Source organism: Uranotaenia lowii, chromosome 3 (assembly GCF_029784155.1).
Source record: "Uranotaenia lowii strain MFRU-FL chromosome 3, ASM2978415v1, whole genome shotgun sequence".
Classification (NCBI taxonomy): domain Eukaryota; kingdom Metazoa; phylum Arthropoda; class Insecta; order Diptera; family Culicidae; genus Uranotaenia; species Uranotaenia lowii.
In genome coordinates this window covers 196547046-196565071 of record NC_073693.1, presented here as the reverse complement: position 1 = coordinate 196565071, position 18026 = coordinate 196547046, and the positions used below count along the sequence as shown (strand labels likewise).

The following is an 18026-nucleotide window of genomic DNA, read 5'->3' as shown; positions in this document are numbered from 1 at the left end:
TAATCTTTTATGTTGAAGCCTTATATTGACCTAAAATGACGAAAATTCATATGGGACTGTTATGCGAGTAGGGGCAGTCTGAAAAGGACGAAAAAATAGTGTTTTTTACAAGCTTTGATAAGTTCTTTTGTTTCCATGTTGTTAGAAGTGCTTGCTATCTCCATATGTGAGTGCAGTTGTTCCACCATTGTTTGTTTTCGATGTAAAAAAAGAGATTTATTGTCATTATTTCTTTCATAACTCTTCAAGGTGTTAATGGCCCACTTTGGTGTCTTCAGATGAAAGTTGCATCATGAATAGAGATATACAATGGTATTTTTTGCAAAATATTCGGTGGTGCAGACGGTACTTTTAGACGCCATTTAAAGTTTATTTACAACTTTTCATGTTGAAGGTCATTATTTAATTTTTTTTCAACTATTCTAGTTGGAAAGCTGATAAAATTTTAATGCATTTTGATGTGCTATTTTATAATTTCCGTTGAGAAACAACAGAGTTATGTAGCTTTGTAAAATGATTATTTTTAATTGACAAAAAAATCTAACCGAAGCTAACTCAAAAAATAAAAATGTTAGAAATCTGAAAAAATACATGTGTTTTTAAGTCGCAAAAATGAACCAAATTTTCAATTTTGGGGAAAATCTGAAGACCCCCGGCGCAAACCCGTCAGATAATAAAAAAAAATCCCCATCTGTTTTGTTATAAATTTTTTTTGCTGGAAAATTTCACCAAATCAAAATAGATCTAAAAAATTACTGGAACGAGTTCCGAAAACAATTCATATGCAATGGCATCGAGGAAAGACCGATTCGATTTCGCATTCGAAAGCAACTTGTCCAGGAGTATCAGAGAAATGTTTCCTTGCTAGCCAAAAAACCTATTTGAGAAATTGTGAGTCTGTTCCTTTTTGTGGGTTAAATTTATAAAGTAGCATTGTACTGGTTTTTAAATACTTCCAGTCCAGTAAAAGATTTAAACCGAATCCAGAATGTCAACATATAATGAATAACCAAATCTGGAATTGGTTCAAATCTTCTATACCATCAGATTATCAAATACGACTTGTTTTATAATTGGTTACCATTACCTAAGGGTTCGGCGCCGATTGACCGAGGCATAGGGCTGAGATATTGCGGTTACTGGGAAAATTTCTAATCGAGCGACGGTAGCCTTCCGTGCGGTAGGCTAGCCGGAGCAGTAAACACAGTTAAAAAATTCACTCTTACTCACTAATTTCAAAAGTTAAGTTAAGAAGTAATTCTTGAATCAATCTTCAAATCATTATTTTGCAAGAGAGGACAAAACATGAAGTCATCGGAATGAAATATTATTATTCTTAGTATTCATTGAGATTGAATTAATTACGAGCGTTAAAATCCCAGACAAAACAAAAAACAATCTACATTATTGAAAACACATTTTTCCATAGCCTGAGAATAAACGAATTTGGCATGACGAAGATTTTTGATGCGATAAATGCGTCTTTGATACTTTATATGCTGGTCGAATTCAATTATGTTGTCGTTAAAATGTAACAAATCGTATATGAGAAGTTAAAAAAAGGAGTTGTGTACGGATAATGATCTATTATAGGAAATAATACCATTCGCATCGCAAAAAATTGGACTGCGCACTCATAACTGCGAAACTTGTGCGATCTGTCAAATCAGTATAAAATATATCGGTTTTCTACACGCTAACCGCTTTTCAGTTAAACTTTATACGGATAACTCCGACTGCAAAACATAGCACGAAATCCAACATTTAATGAATGATCGCTACCGTGTCGTCGAACTCTAAACTTATTTAAACAACTACAGCGTTTTCTTTTTTTTCGTGAATTTGTCCGCTGATTGACCCCATCGTTAACTGTTTTTTTTATTATTCATTTTTCCGTGATTTCGACCGCTGATTGACCAAGCTCAAGGCAAACACAATTTTTTGTTTTATAAACAATAGATAATCCGATAATAATATTTGGTATACATGTTTGTTTGACAACTTTTTATTAAATCATCTTTAAATGTTTTCCGCTTGTTCATCCGATTTAATTTCAGTCGATAAATAATCCTTATGTAGAACAATGCTCATTTTTTTCTTGAATACTGTAATTTTTTTTACAGTGGTACCCTACGGGAGCCCAAATCAGCTATCGCAGAAATAGAAAAAAAGAGTGGATCAGCAATACAAGATATTCACTGCTGGCGATCCGGAGCACAGTGGTTCAAAATCAAAAAAGTTGAAAAAAATTACTAAAAAGCTTTTTTGTCAAGAATTATAGGTGGAAAGTTGAAAAAAATAAAACATTGATTGTTTTTCAAAGTTTGCTATTTTTTTTCTATAATTGCCAAAACGGGGTTTGAGTTTTATGCTGGAAAATAGAATATTTTTCAATTATTTATGAATACTTTTGTTTAATTTTAGTATGGGCTCCAAAATTCCTCAAGGTTAGTTGTGTCAATACTAAAACTGATGTTTTATAGTGAAGTTCCATGTATATCGAAGCAAACAATGCTTGGTTTACTTTGTATAAAAACTTTAAAATTTCCATTTTTGAACCAAACAGGGTTCCGCTCAAAGACAACGTATTCTAAAAATAGCAAAAACTAGCAGCTGATTTCAAGAAATGTTTTTTGATGAGATTTTTACCTATCCAACGTGTATAATTTACCACGGCGATCGGCTGCGCAAGCTATAATTTTGCTTCCGAAAAATAAATAGAGCAAATTGAAAAAAAATTATCATCAAATGTTGGGTTCTAAATCAAGTGAAACTTTATTAGTTCATGATATTGAGGACGTTTTTCATCTCCAGACTGTGAAATAGATTATAATATACCACTTCAGTAGAGACATCTATAAATTTTTAAAGATTTATAAGCTTTTTTCAGTTGTTTTGTGTAGAGAATAAAAAATCCTATTTTTAATTCTTGTTTTTAAGTTGTCGTTCATATGTTTGTTCCATGGAAGGTGTATCAAAGGTCCTAGAAAATATCTTACTACATCATAACGTTCCTTTAATATTGGAGGTTCGATTCCAACATAAAAAGTTGGTTGTCGCTGACTTGAAAAATGGACTTTTATCCAGATTTTGGGGGATTTGAACCACTGTGCGGAGCCAGCGTTTTCACTTACTGCCAGCCAAGGTTCTCGTCAACCGTGTGGATTTCAGCGGCTAGACTACGCCGCCACGAGCTTCTGGGCCTGCCTCTTCTTCGATGTCCATCTGGATTCCAGTCAAGCGCCTCTCTGCAAATCTCGTTTTCATCTCTTCGCAGCGTGTGTCCAATCCATCTCCACTTACGTTCTCGAATCTCGTTTTCTAGCGACTTTCGATGACACCGGCGATGAAGTTCCACGTTTGAGATCTAGTTGCTATGCCACCAAGCGCGGATGACGTTCCACAGGCAGCGATTCACAAAAACTTGCAGATTTCGCGTCGTCGCCGCATATGTGCACAATGTTTCGCACCCGTACAGCAATACGGATTTGACGTTTGAGTTGAAGATTAGGATTTTAGTTCGAATAAAGACCTGGCGTGAGCGCTAGATGTTTCGGAGACTCGCAAACGCAAATCGCACTTTTCTGATACGGGTCTCGATGTCTTTCTTGGTATCACCAGGCTCCCAAGCTACTGGAAGCACTCCACTTTCTCAACCTGTTGTCTAGCTATCACAAAATTGGAACGATGTTCTGTGTTGATTTCCATCGGCTCGGTCTTTCCGACATTGATTTTGAGACCCGTTACCTTGGAGCTTTCGGTGAGGTCGTTGAGTTTGCTCTGTATATCCGGTTGTGTTTGGGCGAGCAAAACAATATCGTCTGCCAGGTTAAGATCGTTCAGCTGCTCCATTGTCGAAGGATTCCACGGCAATCCTTGACCTTGCACGAAAATGACTCATATTGTGCTTCGATGAAATGGACTAGTTTCTCTGGGACTCCTCGTCGTCTAAGAGCAGCCCAGATGTTTTTGTGCTTAAGGTCTGGAAAGGAAATCAATTAACACCGGCAGAAGAGAATCCTGGAATTCATTCATTTGTTTCAGTATTATTCGTAGTGTTGTGATGCGGTCCACACATGATCGTCCGGATCGGAATCCAGCTTGTTGCCGTTGGAGTGTAGCGTCGATTTTCTCCTGAATCCTGTTCAGGATCACTTAGCAGAGTACTTTGAGAGTTGTACAGATCAAAGTTATGCCACGCCAGTTACCGCACTCAGTTTCTTCGGGACCTTTACAAGGATACCCTGCATCCAGTCGGTTTCAGTATCCCAAATGTCAGCGAAAAGACGGTGCAACATTTGTGCTGACAAGACAGGGTCGGCTTTGAGCATCCCAGCAGGAATGCAATCGATTGCAGGCTCTTTGTTGGACTTCATGTCGTTGATTGCCGCTACTATTTCAGCCAGCGAGGGCGCTTCCAAGTTGACGCCATAAATGCGACTTACTGTTGGCGCTTCGAGCTGCGGGTTCTGTTAGCCATCGCTATTCGTGACTCGGAAGATTTGTACAAATCAAAATGCTCAGTCCAACGCTTGAGTTGATCTGTTCAGCTGACCTGCTCGGTATTTTAGCGGCATTCTTGCATTAGTCCTTGCTCCACTAAGGCGGCGAGAAAGGTAGTCACTTCGGACCGAAGACGACATTGATTTTCTGCAAATTAGTTTAATCTTTTCGCAAAGTGGTGCGACATCAACTGCCTGCCTTTGAATCGCAGTAAATGTGCAGTCATCAGTTTCTCACGAAGACGGCAGCCTTTTTGCGCGGAGTACTTCTTAGGAGATGAGTCCATTGCGCGGGTGGACCACATCAATGATTTGGGCGTAATACTCGACCGTAAGCTGGAATTCAAAACACATACGAACTACGTCGTCGATAAAGCTTCTAGAAGCCTCGGATTTTTATTCCGAGTGGCCAAGGAATTCAAGGACGTGTATTGCCTGAAGAGCCTGTATTGCAGCATAGTTCGATCCATCCTCGAATACGCCTCAGCTGTCTGGTGTCCTTACTACCAGAACGGTAATGAGCGGCTCGAGGCCATCCAGAGGCGCTTTTTGCGTTATGCCCTCAGACACCTTAACTGGCAAGACCCATTCCACATGCCAAGCTACGAACATCGATGTCGTCTTATAGACATGGATACTCTTCAAGCCCGAAGAAATGCAACACGAGCTTCTTTTGTCGCCGATCTACTGACATCGCGTATCGATTATCCTACGCTACTAGAAGCTATTCCTCTTAGTGCGAGACCTCATGGACTGAGAAACCAGGACCTTCAACTGTATGTCCTTATTCGATTGAACAACTATGGAGCCAATAGTGCATTCATCGGTGTAATGAAAACGTTCAACCGCTTTTCCGAGCTCTTCGACGTCGACGATTCGCGGAATGTTTTCCGAAGAAGTGTTTTAAGATTATCAAGAAATCATTAATTAGATGTAAATTTTATGTAACTTTAACTTTAAGTCGTCATTTGGACCTATACTTGGTCCGTTGATTGAATAAACAATAAACAAATTTCATGAAGTAATCGGATATCTCCATTGGCGGCGGCTCTTTCTCCTTCATCGGCTATGGAGTTTGTCCAGGCTCTCTTTTCTCGTTTACAAGCTCGCTTAAATGTCTTTTCCAGATCCGCATATCGTAAGCGGGCGGCTGCTTTGGCTGACCCGGGACATGCCTGCTCAATTCCGACTTTTGCCTTTCTCATCGACCATCCATCGATCATCGATCATCGACCATTCTCCAGGTTTCATCCGACATCTATTCACTTCTTCTTCCATAGACTTTACCGAGAGTACCATGGCTCGTCGTGATAAAGGCATTCTTGATTCTACACCACTGTTCTTCGACTGTTCCGTCTGTCGGCAGCTCCGAGGCTCGGGATTCCAGCTGTTCAACTTTTCACCTCTGGATTCTTCAACCGGCGGACGTCGTATCGACATCCAAATTCTCCTCTCGCCGCTGGAAACGCGCGACTCTCAGTCGTATCTCGCCAAGGTCGAGGTGATGGTCAGATGCAATGTCTTCGCTTCGTGAAATGTAACAACTCTCATAAAACTGCAAATAGAGATCCTTCTTATATGTGTTATTTGAAGTGATTTGAATTAAAATAAGATAATTTTTCAAGATTAGAACTAAATATACCTATTTAAAAGATTGCATGCATTAAGAAATGAAATTAAACAGCTTTACAGATTAGAGGCGTTCTACGACAAGCTTGGATAATATTTTCGGCTTTGTTCAAACTGTTCAAAGCGTTCTTGGATAAAAATTTTTCTTTGGGAACCCAGCTGCTCTTTGCTCATCTGTTATTTCAAACAATTTTCTTTCTGCTAAAATAGTTGAAAAAACCTCCAGAAAACTTTCCAAACTATGTTCAGCTTGTTGTTATTGTTCAAACATTGATAAGTTTATAAAACATTTTCTTTACATTAGCTCGTACTGTAACCCTATCCTCGATTTATGAAAAATATTATCGTTCAGTTCAGATTAATAATAAAATTTTACATCAATAACGGAATGGACGATAGACTTTTCAAATATGTATCAAAAATATTGCAGAGCTTTCTACTGAAACGTGCCTGTGAGTCAAGATATTTCTTACATGCTTACATATTTTTCTTACACAGCTTACACACTGTATCTTTTTTCTCTGTTGGTTGAGGAGACATTTTATCCGAAATATGTCCATTCGTCATAACAAATTTAAGATCCCTAAACTCTCAATTTGCATTCTGAACAAATGCAAAAATTAATCAGTTTTCAAGTTTTGTGTTTAAATGTGGAAAATATCTCAGTAAGGCTCATTTTAATTTTATTTATTTTTGATGAACAGGTACTACAAGATGGCAACGATAAAATATTTTTGGCTTACGTTAAAACTTGTGTTCAAAATTCAGGGAAAATATATTTCACGAGAACTGTAATTAGGTAATCCGTAATTAGGTAATATGGTTGAAATAAAAAAAGGATAACTTTGACAGAATTATCATACAATTTTATGATTTATTCATGTCTACCGAGTTCTAGGAAAAACACTTCCAGAGCTTGCACTATGAACAAATTGAAATTTAGAACGCCCGGTTCATTACGGTCAATTGACTTGAATTGAGATTTTCTTCTCCTCTCTGATGAGTCTTGTGGTACTATACCATAATTTGTACAGCAAGTGGCGGTCTTCTTTATGGTGCTAGCTCTAGCAGCTGGCTATACCTTTGTGTATAATTTACTTGTGATCATAAATATTAAAAAGAACACAATTGTATGAAATGGGTGGAAATTTTGTGGAAATTTGTGGAAAGAAGATAGAAAAAAACCCATTTCGAAATAGTCTATATGATCACTATATATTTATGAAAAAAATATTACAATTTCAGTGGCGTCTTTCAATTTTTTTTTCAAATAAAACTTAAAAAAAATCACAGACTAACACTGTAAAAAATCAAACTTTATCTTCTTTATGATAAGGTCTTTTTTCTTGAAATAAGCAACACAATACAAAAAAAATCGAATAGGTCATTGTCCTCAAAATAATTTTTTAGAGTTTACATAAGACAATACTAAAAAGTACTGAAGTTACAATAAGATTCGGAGCAATTAATCGTTCTTGGAGCACGTTCAACCAATAAAATAACTTTAGTTTATATGATGAAAGTATTGTTTAAGTTTTTTCTAGATGATTATAAATCTTAATTTTTCGACAGAATCTTAGTTCAATTGCTTTTTACACGCCATCTTTTTCAACTTAACTAGTCAAGTAAACAATGCTGAAAATTTTCTTGACTTTCAAATTTTTGAAACTTATTTGAAATATATTTGTTAATGCACAAAGGTTTTTTTACACGATATTAAATTCGCCGTTTACGTGTAGGACTTGAAATATTTCTCTCGAATAACGTGTTAATCAAGGTTGCCGAAATCACAGAAAATCTATAAAGTCTGCTTCATTTAATATTGGAACAAATTCATTTGCTCATTGTGGCGCTCCTAGTGGACGGATTTGGAAACTTTTTTCACCCACGTGTCGGGAAATTCATTACCTTTCACCATGTATTTATGTCATAACATCAAACGATAGCATTTTGTAAACAACCGCCATGGAAGCCGAACGGAGATATCAAATTGTGCACAGTTTTCTTACGAGTACGAGTACGAGAATTTCTTCGAAACAGCAATGAATAATTTTTTTAATTTTTTTTATGAAAGAGTAAAGAAAATGCTACATTTGTATGAAAAACAAATTATGAATTCGTTAATAAATGACTGAACTACACGCAATTGTTTGTGTTCCAATATTAAATGAAGCAGACTTTACATCCGTCGAACTTGGTCGTACAGCTTTCGAGCACGGATTCTGGCCACATTGTTCTGCTTCAGCGTCCGATTAGGCTGTTTGCTGGCTCGGAATGACCTTATTCCTTCCCGGAGACGAATTCGTCGCACCGTACTGTGAGCGGCCTGGAACTTATTGGCCAAATCGCGGTCTGAAAGATTGGGATTCCTCTTGACGGCCTTGATGACTTTCCCACGCAGTTTCCGGTCGACAGTTCCATTCCGACGCTTCGAATGCGGCTTCCGAGCCGTCGTCAATGTTTCCTTGTACTGCTTGATAACACGCCATACGGTATTTCTGGGCATTTTAAGCTGTTTAGCTAGCTTCGATGCCGACAACAATGGATTTTCAAGAAAACTGTGCACAATTTGATCTCTCCGTTCGGCTTCCATGGCGGTTGTTTACAAAATGCTATCGTTTGATGTTATGACATAAATACATGGTGAAAGGTAATTAATTTCCCGACACGTGGGTGAAAAAAGTTTCCAAATCCGTCCACTAGGAGCGCCACAATGAGCAAAAGAATTTGTTCCAATATTAAATGAAGCAGACTTTAATTAGGTACAAAGAATTTTGAGCAAATTTTCTTCACAGAATGTTTGTCACAGAACACAGAATTTTAGAAATATTCACAGATTCCATAAAATTTGAAAATTGCACAGATTTAAAAAAAAAATTTACTTAGTTATTCATTTTGAATTTGTAAGTATGAATTGGAAAATATGAAACGATTAGTAATGTGCTTTGACTCAAGTAAAATGTTAAAAAGACGTAAATGACGTACATGAATTTAAATGAAATTATTGAAAAAAGCGCCACAGAAAACCATCACAGAATTTTTGGATGAAATCTTAGAACATCAGGTTTTTTTCATCGTCTAAGTACAAATTTTTCTTGACAACCTTGGTGTTAATTTGCGAGAATCGCGAAACCGTGTCGGCAAAAAACCGTGTAAATAGAAGTCATGTTAAGAAACTTGAGAAAAATTAATCCGTTTTAAAAAAAGCTGTCTACTTTCTTCAAATAACCTTGGCTATACGTATGAGTATGGCAATACAATTAAGCTTTTTTTATAGAGTTTCCTAAATGTCCCGCTTTTTTCGGCTGTGTCCCGCTTTTTTGTCGTGAAATGTCCCGCTTTTTACTGAAAGTATCTGGCAAGCCTTGTATAGGTATATTTTTGGAAGAACGAGTCAATCGGCTGGGCTAGTTTACTTACAGGCAGAGCATACAAAATTCACCGTCATCAGTCATAAAACTGTGACTGTGAAAAAGTTAAAGCAGTCGCATTCATAACAGACGCCTTCAAATGAGTAACCAAGCAAACAATCTCGCCTCAACCTTCAGTCAAATGAAGCGTCGGAATAATCATAGTCGCCTTCAGCCCGTCGTCGTCTTTTTGACTGTGACGGAATAATGTTTAGATAAAAAAAAAACCATCGACGACGACGCCGAAAAACACAAGTTACGTTTTGGTCGTGGCTGAAAAAAAATCATAAAACAACGATCATCGTTTCCGTTTTTGGAGATCAGTCCAGGATAGTTCGGGACCGGGACATTTTCGAACGTAACATCAACTGTTACGACTGATGAGAATTCGCTAGGGACTAGAAGGACAATATCGACTATGCGCAAAAAAATTGCCTTTCATAATTATCTATATTGCGGTTACTGGGAAAATTTCTAATCGCGCGACGGTAGCCTTCCGTGCGGTAGGCTAGCCGGAGCAGTAAACACAGTTAAAAAATTCACTCTTACTCACTAATTTCATTGAAAAGTTAAGAAGTAATTCTTGAATCAATCTTCAAATAATTATTTTGCAAGAGAGGTCAAAACATGAAGTCATCGGAATGAAATATTATTATTCTTAGTATTCATTGAGATTGAATTAATTACGAGCGTTAAAATCCCAGACAAAACAAAAAACAATCTACATTATTGAAAACACATTTTTCCATAGCCTGAGAATTAACGAATTTGGCATGACGAAGATTTTTGATGCGATAAATGCGTCTATGATACTTTATATGCTGGTCGAATTCAATTATGTTGTCGTTAAAATGTAACAAATCGTATATGAGAAGTTAAAAAAAGGAGTTGTGTACGGTGAATAATCTACTATAGGAAATAATACCATTTGCATAGCAAAAAAAATTGGACTGCGCACTCATAACTGCGAAATTTGTGCGATCTGTCAAATCAGTATAAAATCTGACGGTTTTCTACACGCTAACCGCTTTTCAGTTAAACTTTATACGGATAACTCCGACTGCAAAACATAGCACGAAATCCAACATTCAGTGAATGATCGCTACCGTGTCGTCGAACTCTAAACTTATTTAAACAACTACAGGTTTTCATTTTTTTCGTGAATTTGTCCGCTGATTGACCCCATCGCAAACAGTTTTTTTTTTATTATTCCTTTTTCCGTGATTTTGACCGCTGATTGACCAAGCTCAAGGCAAACACAATTTTTTGTTTTATAAACAATAGATAATCCGATAATAATATTTGGTATACATGTTTGTTTGACAACTTTTTAGTAAATCATCTTTCAATGTTTTCCGCTTATTCATCCGATTGAATTTCAGTCGATAAATAATCCTTATAAAGAATAATGCTCATTATTTTCTTGAATACTGTAATTTTTTTTACAGTGGTACCCTACGGGAGCCCAAATCAGCTATCGCAGAAATAGAAAAAAAGAGTGGATCAGCAATATAAAAATTCCTTTACAATATTGTAATTCCGCAATTGGTAGTCCGCAATTGAATCCGAATTTTATTTGTTTTTTACATGGCAAATCGCCCAACAAGCAATCCAAATACACAAAATTTTTCGAATCATAAATACATAAAATGCTTTGAACCGACGCCGTCAACTTGCTTGACGACCGTCGTTTGAAAAATAACATCCGTCACGTGAACAGAAATCCATGACGATAGTCAAGCTTTTCCACTCCCTTGAAGCTTGACTAGTAGTCAAATGAGAATTGAAACGTGACGATGAAGGAAAACCAGCAACCATATCAACTATGATGCTTGAAAAATGTCTGCTCTGCTTACAGGTATTCCGGTAGTTTTCTACTCGATACCGGAAATCGAAGCCAGTACGCCTGGCATACCAAAACCAGACTCGCGCCAGCCTATCCGCTAGACCACATCGGCGCTTTCCAAAAATTAAGCCGAAATACAAAATGGCTGAAAAAGATCGTGTTTTTACTTAATAATCAGCTAATATTCAGAAAACTGGGTTGATATATAATATATTTTGTAAAAACATCAAATTCAATGGAAAATTACTAAATTCCATTTAATTTTTGTCAATTTTATCACATTTAGAACCGCAAAAAACACACCATGCGAGATTTCCGGAGTACCTCTTGCCTTTTTTCAACATAAAATGGACCAAATATGCAGATTTAATATTCTTGACTTAATCAAAGGTTCGAAATTTAAAATTTTAGGTTAATTGTGCACAGTGTAAAGAAAAGCAAAAATCGATAGACCTTACATTAGCTCTTCAATATGTTGAAATTCTATGAATGAGTACTCGAATAGATCACCCTATTTGTCTCCGCATAGTAAAATTAAATGTAATTGGTTGATTTTCTTAAAGTCTAAGTTGAGACAAATATTTCACCCGAAGACTGTAACTCGATTGGATTTGAAACAGAAAAGTTATTGCGGTTCAAAGGCCGCAAATTTTGCCCAACACGCAATGAGTACTTTTTACCCATTGCGATTTATACGACAATTTTCGACCAAAATACAATCTTTGAACCGCAATAACTTTTCTGTTTCAGTTAAAGTAGCCATAACTTCTTTAAATTTCAACCTTTTTTTAATAAATAACCACTTGAAATCTTCGTTTTAAATTGACATTTATGCGCAAAAGAAAATCAGATTTTTTAAATGCTACCATCGAGTTTAAAACTTTCGTAGAAACAAAATTAAAATCAAACATGCGTCAAAAAAATGCATTTTTTCTAATTTTCTTCCTCATAAAGTCACTAATATCAACAATACTGTTGGTCAAACGCAAAAACAGTGTTGAGATGATCGATAGAAAATTTATTCACCTTCAATATGCAAAAGAGAGATTTCAAATTACTGTTATGCCGTCCGAGATATTTTAATCTAAGTACAAGAACTTTTTTAATTTTTACGAAATTTCATATTTGGAGCATAACTCAAAAACGGTTCTACTGAGATTTTTTTGAATTTCATTTTCAGATTCAGAGCCCGATTTTACATTGGAAATGACCTTCAGTTTACTGAGTTCAAAAATGCTGTAAACTAGTGTAATTGTTCAAATGAGTTTTCAACTTAAAGATATCTTAAATTTACCACCCCAACTTGAGTTGTTTGTTAAAAATGCCTCTTGCATTTCTTTCGCATACGTTTGATGCTCTTCAGCGAAAGGCATCCAGATTCCAGGATACAACGAACAAATGGGGTTTCGCCTACTTAGTTCATCCGTCGTGTATAATGCATACATTGGATCGGCTCAAATATTGACTCTCAAATCAATAAATTTATAGTTATAGGATAGATTTTTGGATTACTCAAGGGTTTAATTCTAAAAATTCTTCATTACTTAAGTTAAGACAAAGTGACTTTTTGAGCGTTTCACTGGAGAAAGATATTAAAAATTTCTTCAATATGTCATAAACCGGTATTTAAATAACCATATAAACGTTGGAAGGTTCCAATTGTAATTGCGCGAAGCAAGATTTAGAAATTCATATTCGAGTCGGTCTTATTGGCATGTTGAAGAAGCAGATACTTGTTGGGTTGAAAAAAAAAAACAACAGGCGACTTTAGGTCGCTTAACCTCCTGTCACACTTGTCTAATCAATTATACTGCTTGTAAATATGAACAACATTTATGGAAATGATGAGTAATTATCAATTCGACAACATGGAAAAAAGTTTATGAACTTTTCTAACCTAAAAAATCGCAAAAAAAACTCGAAGGGTAAAAGATTAAACCATCGCGACAAGAAAAAGCTATGTTTCTATTGCATATTGGGTTAACTATGTGTATACTATGTATACACCTCACCTTCGCTGGAACTTTCAGCTTATTCAATAATCCACGTACATATACTCCAAAGTATACATTATTGCATATACTCTACCAATCTCTAAAAATGGAATCCTAAGAATTGTAATAATATTCAAGCAATGATAATAAATTAAAAATATTTTCTCTAACTAATTGCAGACTGAACAACCGCCAAGATGACGATAGGCAGCAACATGCGACCACTGAAGATCACAACCGTTGGCGACGGAATGGTCGGGAAAACGTGCATGCTAATCACCTACACGCAGAACGAATTCCCCAGCGAGTACGTTCCGACAGTTTTCGACAACCACGCCTGCAACATCACGGTGGACGAGAAGGAATACGCCCTAACACTCTGGGACACGGCTGGCCAGGAGGACTACGAAAGGCTGCGGCCACTCAGCTACCCGAATGTAAGCGATTTTTGTATTAATCTAATGCATTTGACTGATTTTTCCCATTATTTTCCGTAGACCGACTGTTTTCTCATATGTTACTCCATATCAAGCAAGACGTCCTTCGAAAATGTGCTATCGAAATGGTACCCCGAGATAAGGCATTTTGCACCAAGTACTCCTATTGTGTTAGTGGGTAAGATAATGAAATTTAGTGTATAAGCTACTTATAAGTCATGTACCTCTATCATGTTGTCACTGGCGATTATGAGTATTTGACACTCAAGCCAGAAACAAAATAAAATCAACAACCCCTATCATGTATAGAAGCTCAATGATAGCCGTCGATTTCGATTGTCTTATTAATCTCACCGTTTTAGTTACACTGACTTATATAGAGCTTAGAAATCGTAGGAATGCCAAATCTTGCACCTTATATATCAGGAACTATTGAACAAATTTCTAGCATTGAAGTACTTCAAAACTTAAATGACACAAAATTTTCTTGCTGAATAATGTATTTTAGAGCTAAATATCCAAATGTAGAGGCCAGTTTTTTTTTGTGATAGAAAAATTCGACTGGAAATATGTTTTTTCCGCAATTAAGTAATAAACACTATTTTAGTCCCTGAAGAAGATCCAATAAGGATCGAAACGTTTGAACCGCAAATCAATACGTCGTTTTTGCTAAAAACAAGACTGTAAATTGTTACTTCCGGATCGCGGTAACAATGAAAGTTCGTTTTCAAATTCGTAACGTTCCCTTTTATTTGTCCGTTCGAAGCTCTACCGGGACACGTTTTAAATTCCTACGGTATTAATTACAATTAGGGACAATAGAAAATTCTGAATTATAATTTGTTATCTTACGTTTAGTGAACTTTCTACCGTTTTATTCTGCCTCGATTTCAGCCTTTCGCTTCCGCTAGTCCCTACACCTTAAAAGACCTAGGTTAGAGATAAATCAATTTTCTCTATCGATTTCTCACCTTAGTTGGAGTTTGGTATGAGCTGGCGATTCCGAATTTAAAACGCTTCGCTGCGTGGTATTGTGACCTAAATTGAACGGTCGCACATTACTAATAATCATTTTTCATATCTAAGAATAAGCATACCTGGGTTCAACTTTCCTGCGCAGTTTTACTTCGCACCCTTCCGTACACTGCAAAAAATCCACACTTTGGATATATATTTCCCCACACATACGGTATCAAAATTGCTCTGAACATAGATTTTATTCAAATCATATGATTTTTATATGTCACACATGACATTTATGAGGAGATTATAAAGTTCATTAGTTCTTGACACATAAAATTTATGATTTTCGTCTTTGAAAATTTTCACTTCTTCAAAATGGCTACCCTGATGTAAAAGTTGGGGTGTCCGTGCCAACAATGGATATAAACCAAGAATTAAGTAAGTTATATTTGTTTTTGAATAAGTTTATGTGCTTTAATCTATTTTGACCATAGGTATTTAACGATTGGTCACATCGTTGTTGGAATGATATCATTGCGATCGGAACAGTCGGCTTTTCCGTGAAAATTGATGCAGAGGTAAGTTTATTGCGTTTATTGCAAAAAGATTTAACAGGTTTTCTCAAAACACGTTTTCATTTGCAGGGTTTCTAATACTAGTTGGTGAAAATAAGCAATCCTCTACTTTGTAGTTTTCGTTCATGGATCCAAAATAATTAGAAGGCGTGAAAAATTTCGAAGCAATCTGCCACATTATGAACAGGAAACGAAGCTTATCAGTTGCCATTAGGATGCCGGAAATGAAGATAAGTCTGAGATAATGTTTTAAAGTTAGATTCAATTTGTAATGAATAAAAATTAAAAAAAAACACGATTGCAAAGCGAAACTAATAGATCTCTAAAAGCTCCGAATCCTAATAATAAATCGCCTTAAGTTATGCATATGCATAAAACTAAATCGATGCCTATTTTAAGGCGTTTACATACGCATGTAGTATACTTATCACATCTATGTGTGTGATTTTGTAATTTTTATGTGTCGCATATGAATATGAAATGCAGGCATATGATTTTCAAATGTGTGTCACATTGCAAAAATCTATATAGGTCCACACATAGCGCCAATGTGTGGATTTTTTGCAGTGTACTAATAAGTACTTGCAATTGCCTAGATAGAGATTGATTTTTGATTTAGAATTTATGCTACACAATTCCAATTTCATTCTGGGCCTACCTTAGCACGTAAATTTAGGGTAAGTATATAAATTTCACAATAACCACTGTGCACTAATTAGCCTTAGTTTTTTACTTCGGATCACCAAACTACTTTAATTGAAATTCCACTACCTTTGTTTTGTTTACAATGCTAACTCGATTTTATTTTTCCCGCCTAGACTCCAAAGCTCACTTCTCACCTACATTCGAACTCATCTCCGAATCCTACAACTGTCATAGCGCGAGTGCGTTCAATGGCACATTTGGGTTCGAAAGTCAGTTCAGTGACACTCCCCCCTAGTTTGCTGACTCCGCCTCTGAGTCAGCAAACTCCTCCTTAGCTCTTACGTCTATCACTGCAACCTTTACCGCCGGTCTCTCGTAGACGCCTTTCGCCGTCTTAATTGTTACGGTACGCACCTGCCCGTCTCGGTTTACCGTTCCGATAACTCGTCCTTTGGGCCAGCAATTCCTAGGCAGCTCCGAGTCGACGATGACCACGATGTCACCTTCTTTGATCGGTGGTACGTTTTGATGCCACTTGGAACGCCTGGTGATCTCCGGCAGGTACTCCCGCAGCCATCTTTTCCAGAAGTGGTTCGCGATCTGCTGCGATAGATGCCAACCTCGACTCAAAGCGATGGAGTTGACTTCCAGTTCGGTCCATGGTTTGAATCCGTCGGAACTGCCCAGCAACCAATGGTTCGGTGTGAGCGCTGGTGCGGCCTCGTCTTCGATGGGTACATGGGTAAGCGGCCGTGCGTTGATGATGCCTTCAATCTCGACCAGAGCACTCCTCAGTTCTTCCTCCTTCGGGCGATGGGGTAGCTGCAGTTCCACTAAGGTGCGCTTGACGGACTGCACGAGTCGTTCCCAGCTCCCCCCCATATGGGGAGCTGCCGATGGATTAAAACACCAAGTGGTTGTCGCCGAAACAAACTCCTGAGCCATCTTGTGCTGGTCGATGTCCTGCAGGGCTTGCTTCAACTCTCGATCGGCTCCGATGAAGTTAGTCCCCCTGTCGCTGTAGAAAACGGAAGGTGTTCCTCGTCGCACAATGAAGTTGCGGATCACCATTATGCACGAGCTTGTTGTTAGAGAGCTAGCTAAATCAAGGTAGACCCCGCGAATAGTGAGACAAGTCAATAGAACCCCCCACCTTTTTTCAACCCTTCTCCCTATAGCCACTTCCATCGGTCCAAAATAATCGATGCCGGTGTGTGTAAACGGTCGAACGAAAGCTGCTAGTCGACACTTTGGTAGGTCAGCCATTGCTGGAGGACGCGGACGAGCTTCCCGCAGCTTGCAGCGTTGACAGTTGGACCTGACCTTGGCGTATACTCTGCGTAGACAACTGATGCAGTATTTCTGGCGAACTTCGTTGATGACTGACTCGTGGTTTTGATGATGAAACTTCTGGTGGTAGCTTTCAACGATGAGATTCGTTATCGGATGGTCACGCGGAAGAATAATAGGGTTGGCGATTTCCACTGCTAGAAACTTGCACGCTCCAGTCCTGCCGTGCATGCGCAGCAATCCTTTTTCATCGATGAACGGGTTGAGCTTGTACAGCTGACTTTGCTTGGGAATCGTTGCGTTGCGGTCGTCGCGTCGGAGAATGTTAAGCTCGGTTTGGAAGACGTCTTGCTGTGCTGTGCGGAGAAGGTAGTCTTCAGCTTGGTGTATCTCCTCGCTCGAAAGGATTTCGATGGTGCGGGTGAATTTCTTCGGTCGAAGCTGGCGTAGATACCGGAAAACGTAGGCGGTTGTGTTGACCAATCGTCTCCAGGTTGAGAAATCTTTAACGGGGATAATCTCGCTTTTCGTTTGGAAGTGCGCGTTGACGCACGCTCGCAGCTCTTCCACCGGTTCCGTCAGTTTTTCCGGGGTATCTGGCCATTCCTTTTCTGCTTGCCACAGGAACTCTGGTGCTTTGAACCATCTGCTGTCGTTCGTCAGAGAGGGTTGACACTGCCACTTCGTGCCTTCGTCTGCTACGTTCCACTTTGTTGGGACCCACTTCCAGCTCGA

At 37.9% G+C, this 18026-nt stretch overlaps 1 protein-coding gene across 9 annotated transcripts in view; it reads left to right on the top strand.

Moving 5' to 3' along the window:
• The window catches only part of LOC129751920 (ras-like GTP-binding protein RhoL), a 50011-nt gene that overhangs the window by 18428 nt on the left and 13557 nt on the right, over positions 1-18026 (top strand). For all 9 annotated transcript variants that reach the window (XM_055747701.1, XM_055747706.1, XM_055747698.1 and 6 more), the window contains 2 exons: positions 13562-13818; positions 13879-13996. In XM_055747701.1, the coding sequence (XP_055603676.1) occupies positions 13579-13818; positions 13879-13996 (358 nt within the window). In that variant the 5' untranslated portion in view covers positions 13562-13578. The remainder of the gene's footprint in view (positions 1-13561; positions 13819-13878; positions 13997-18026) is intronic.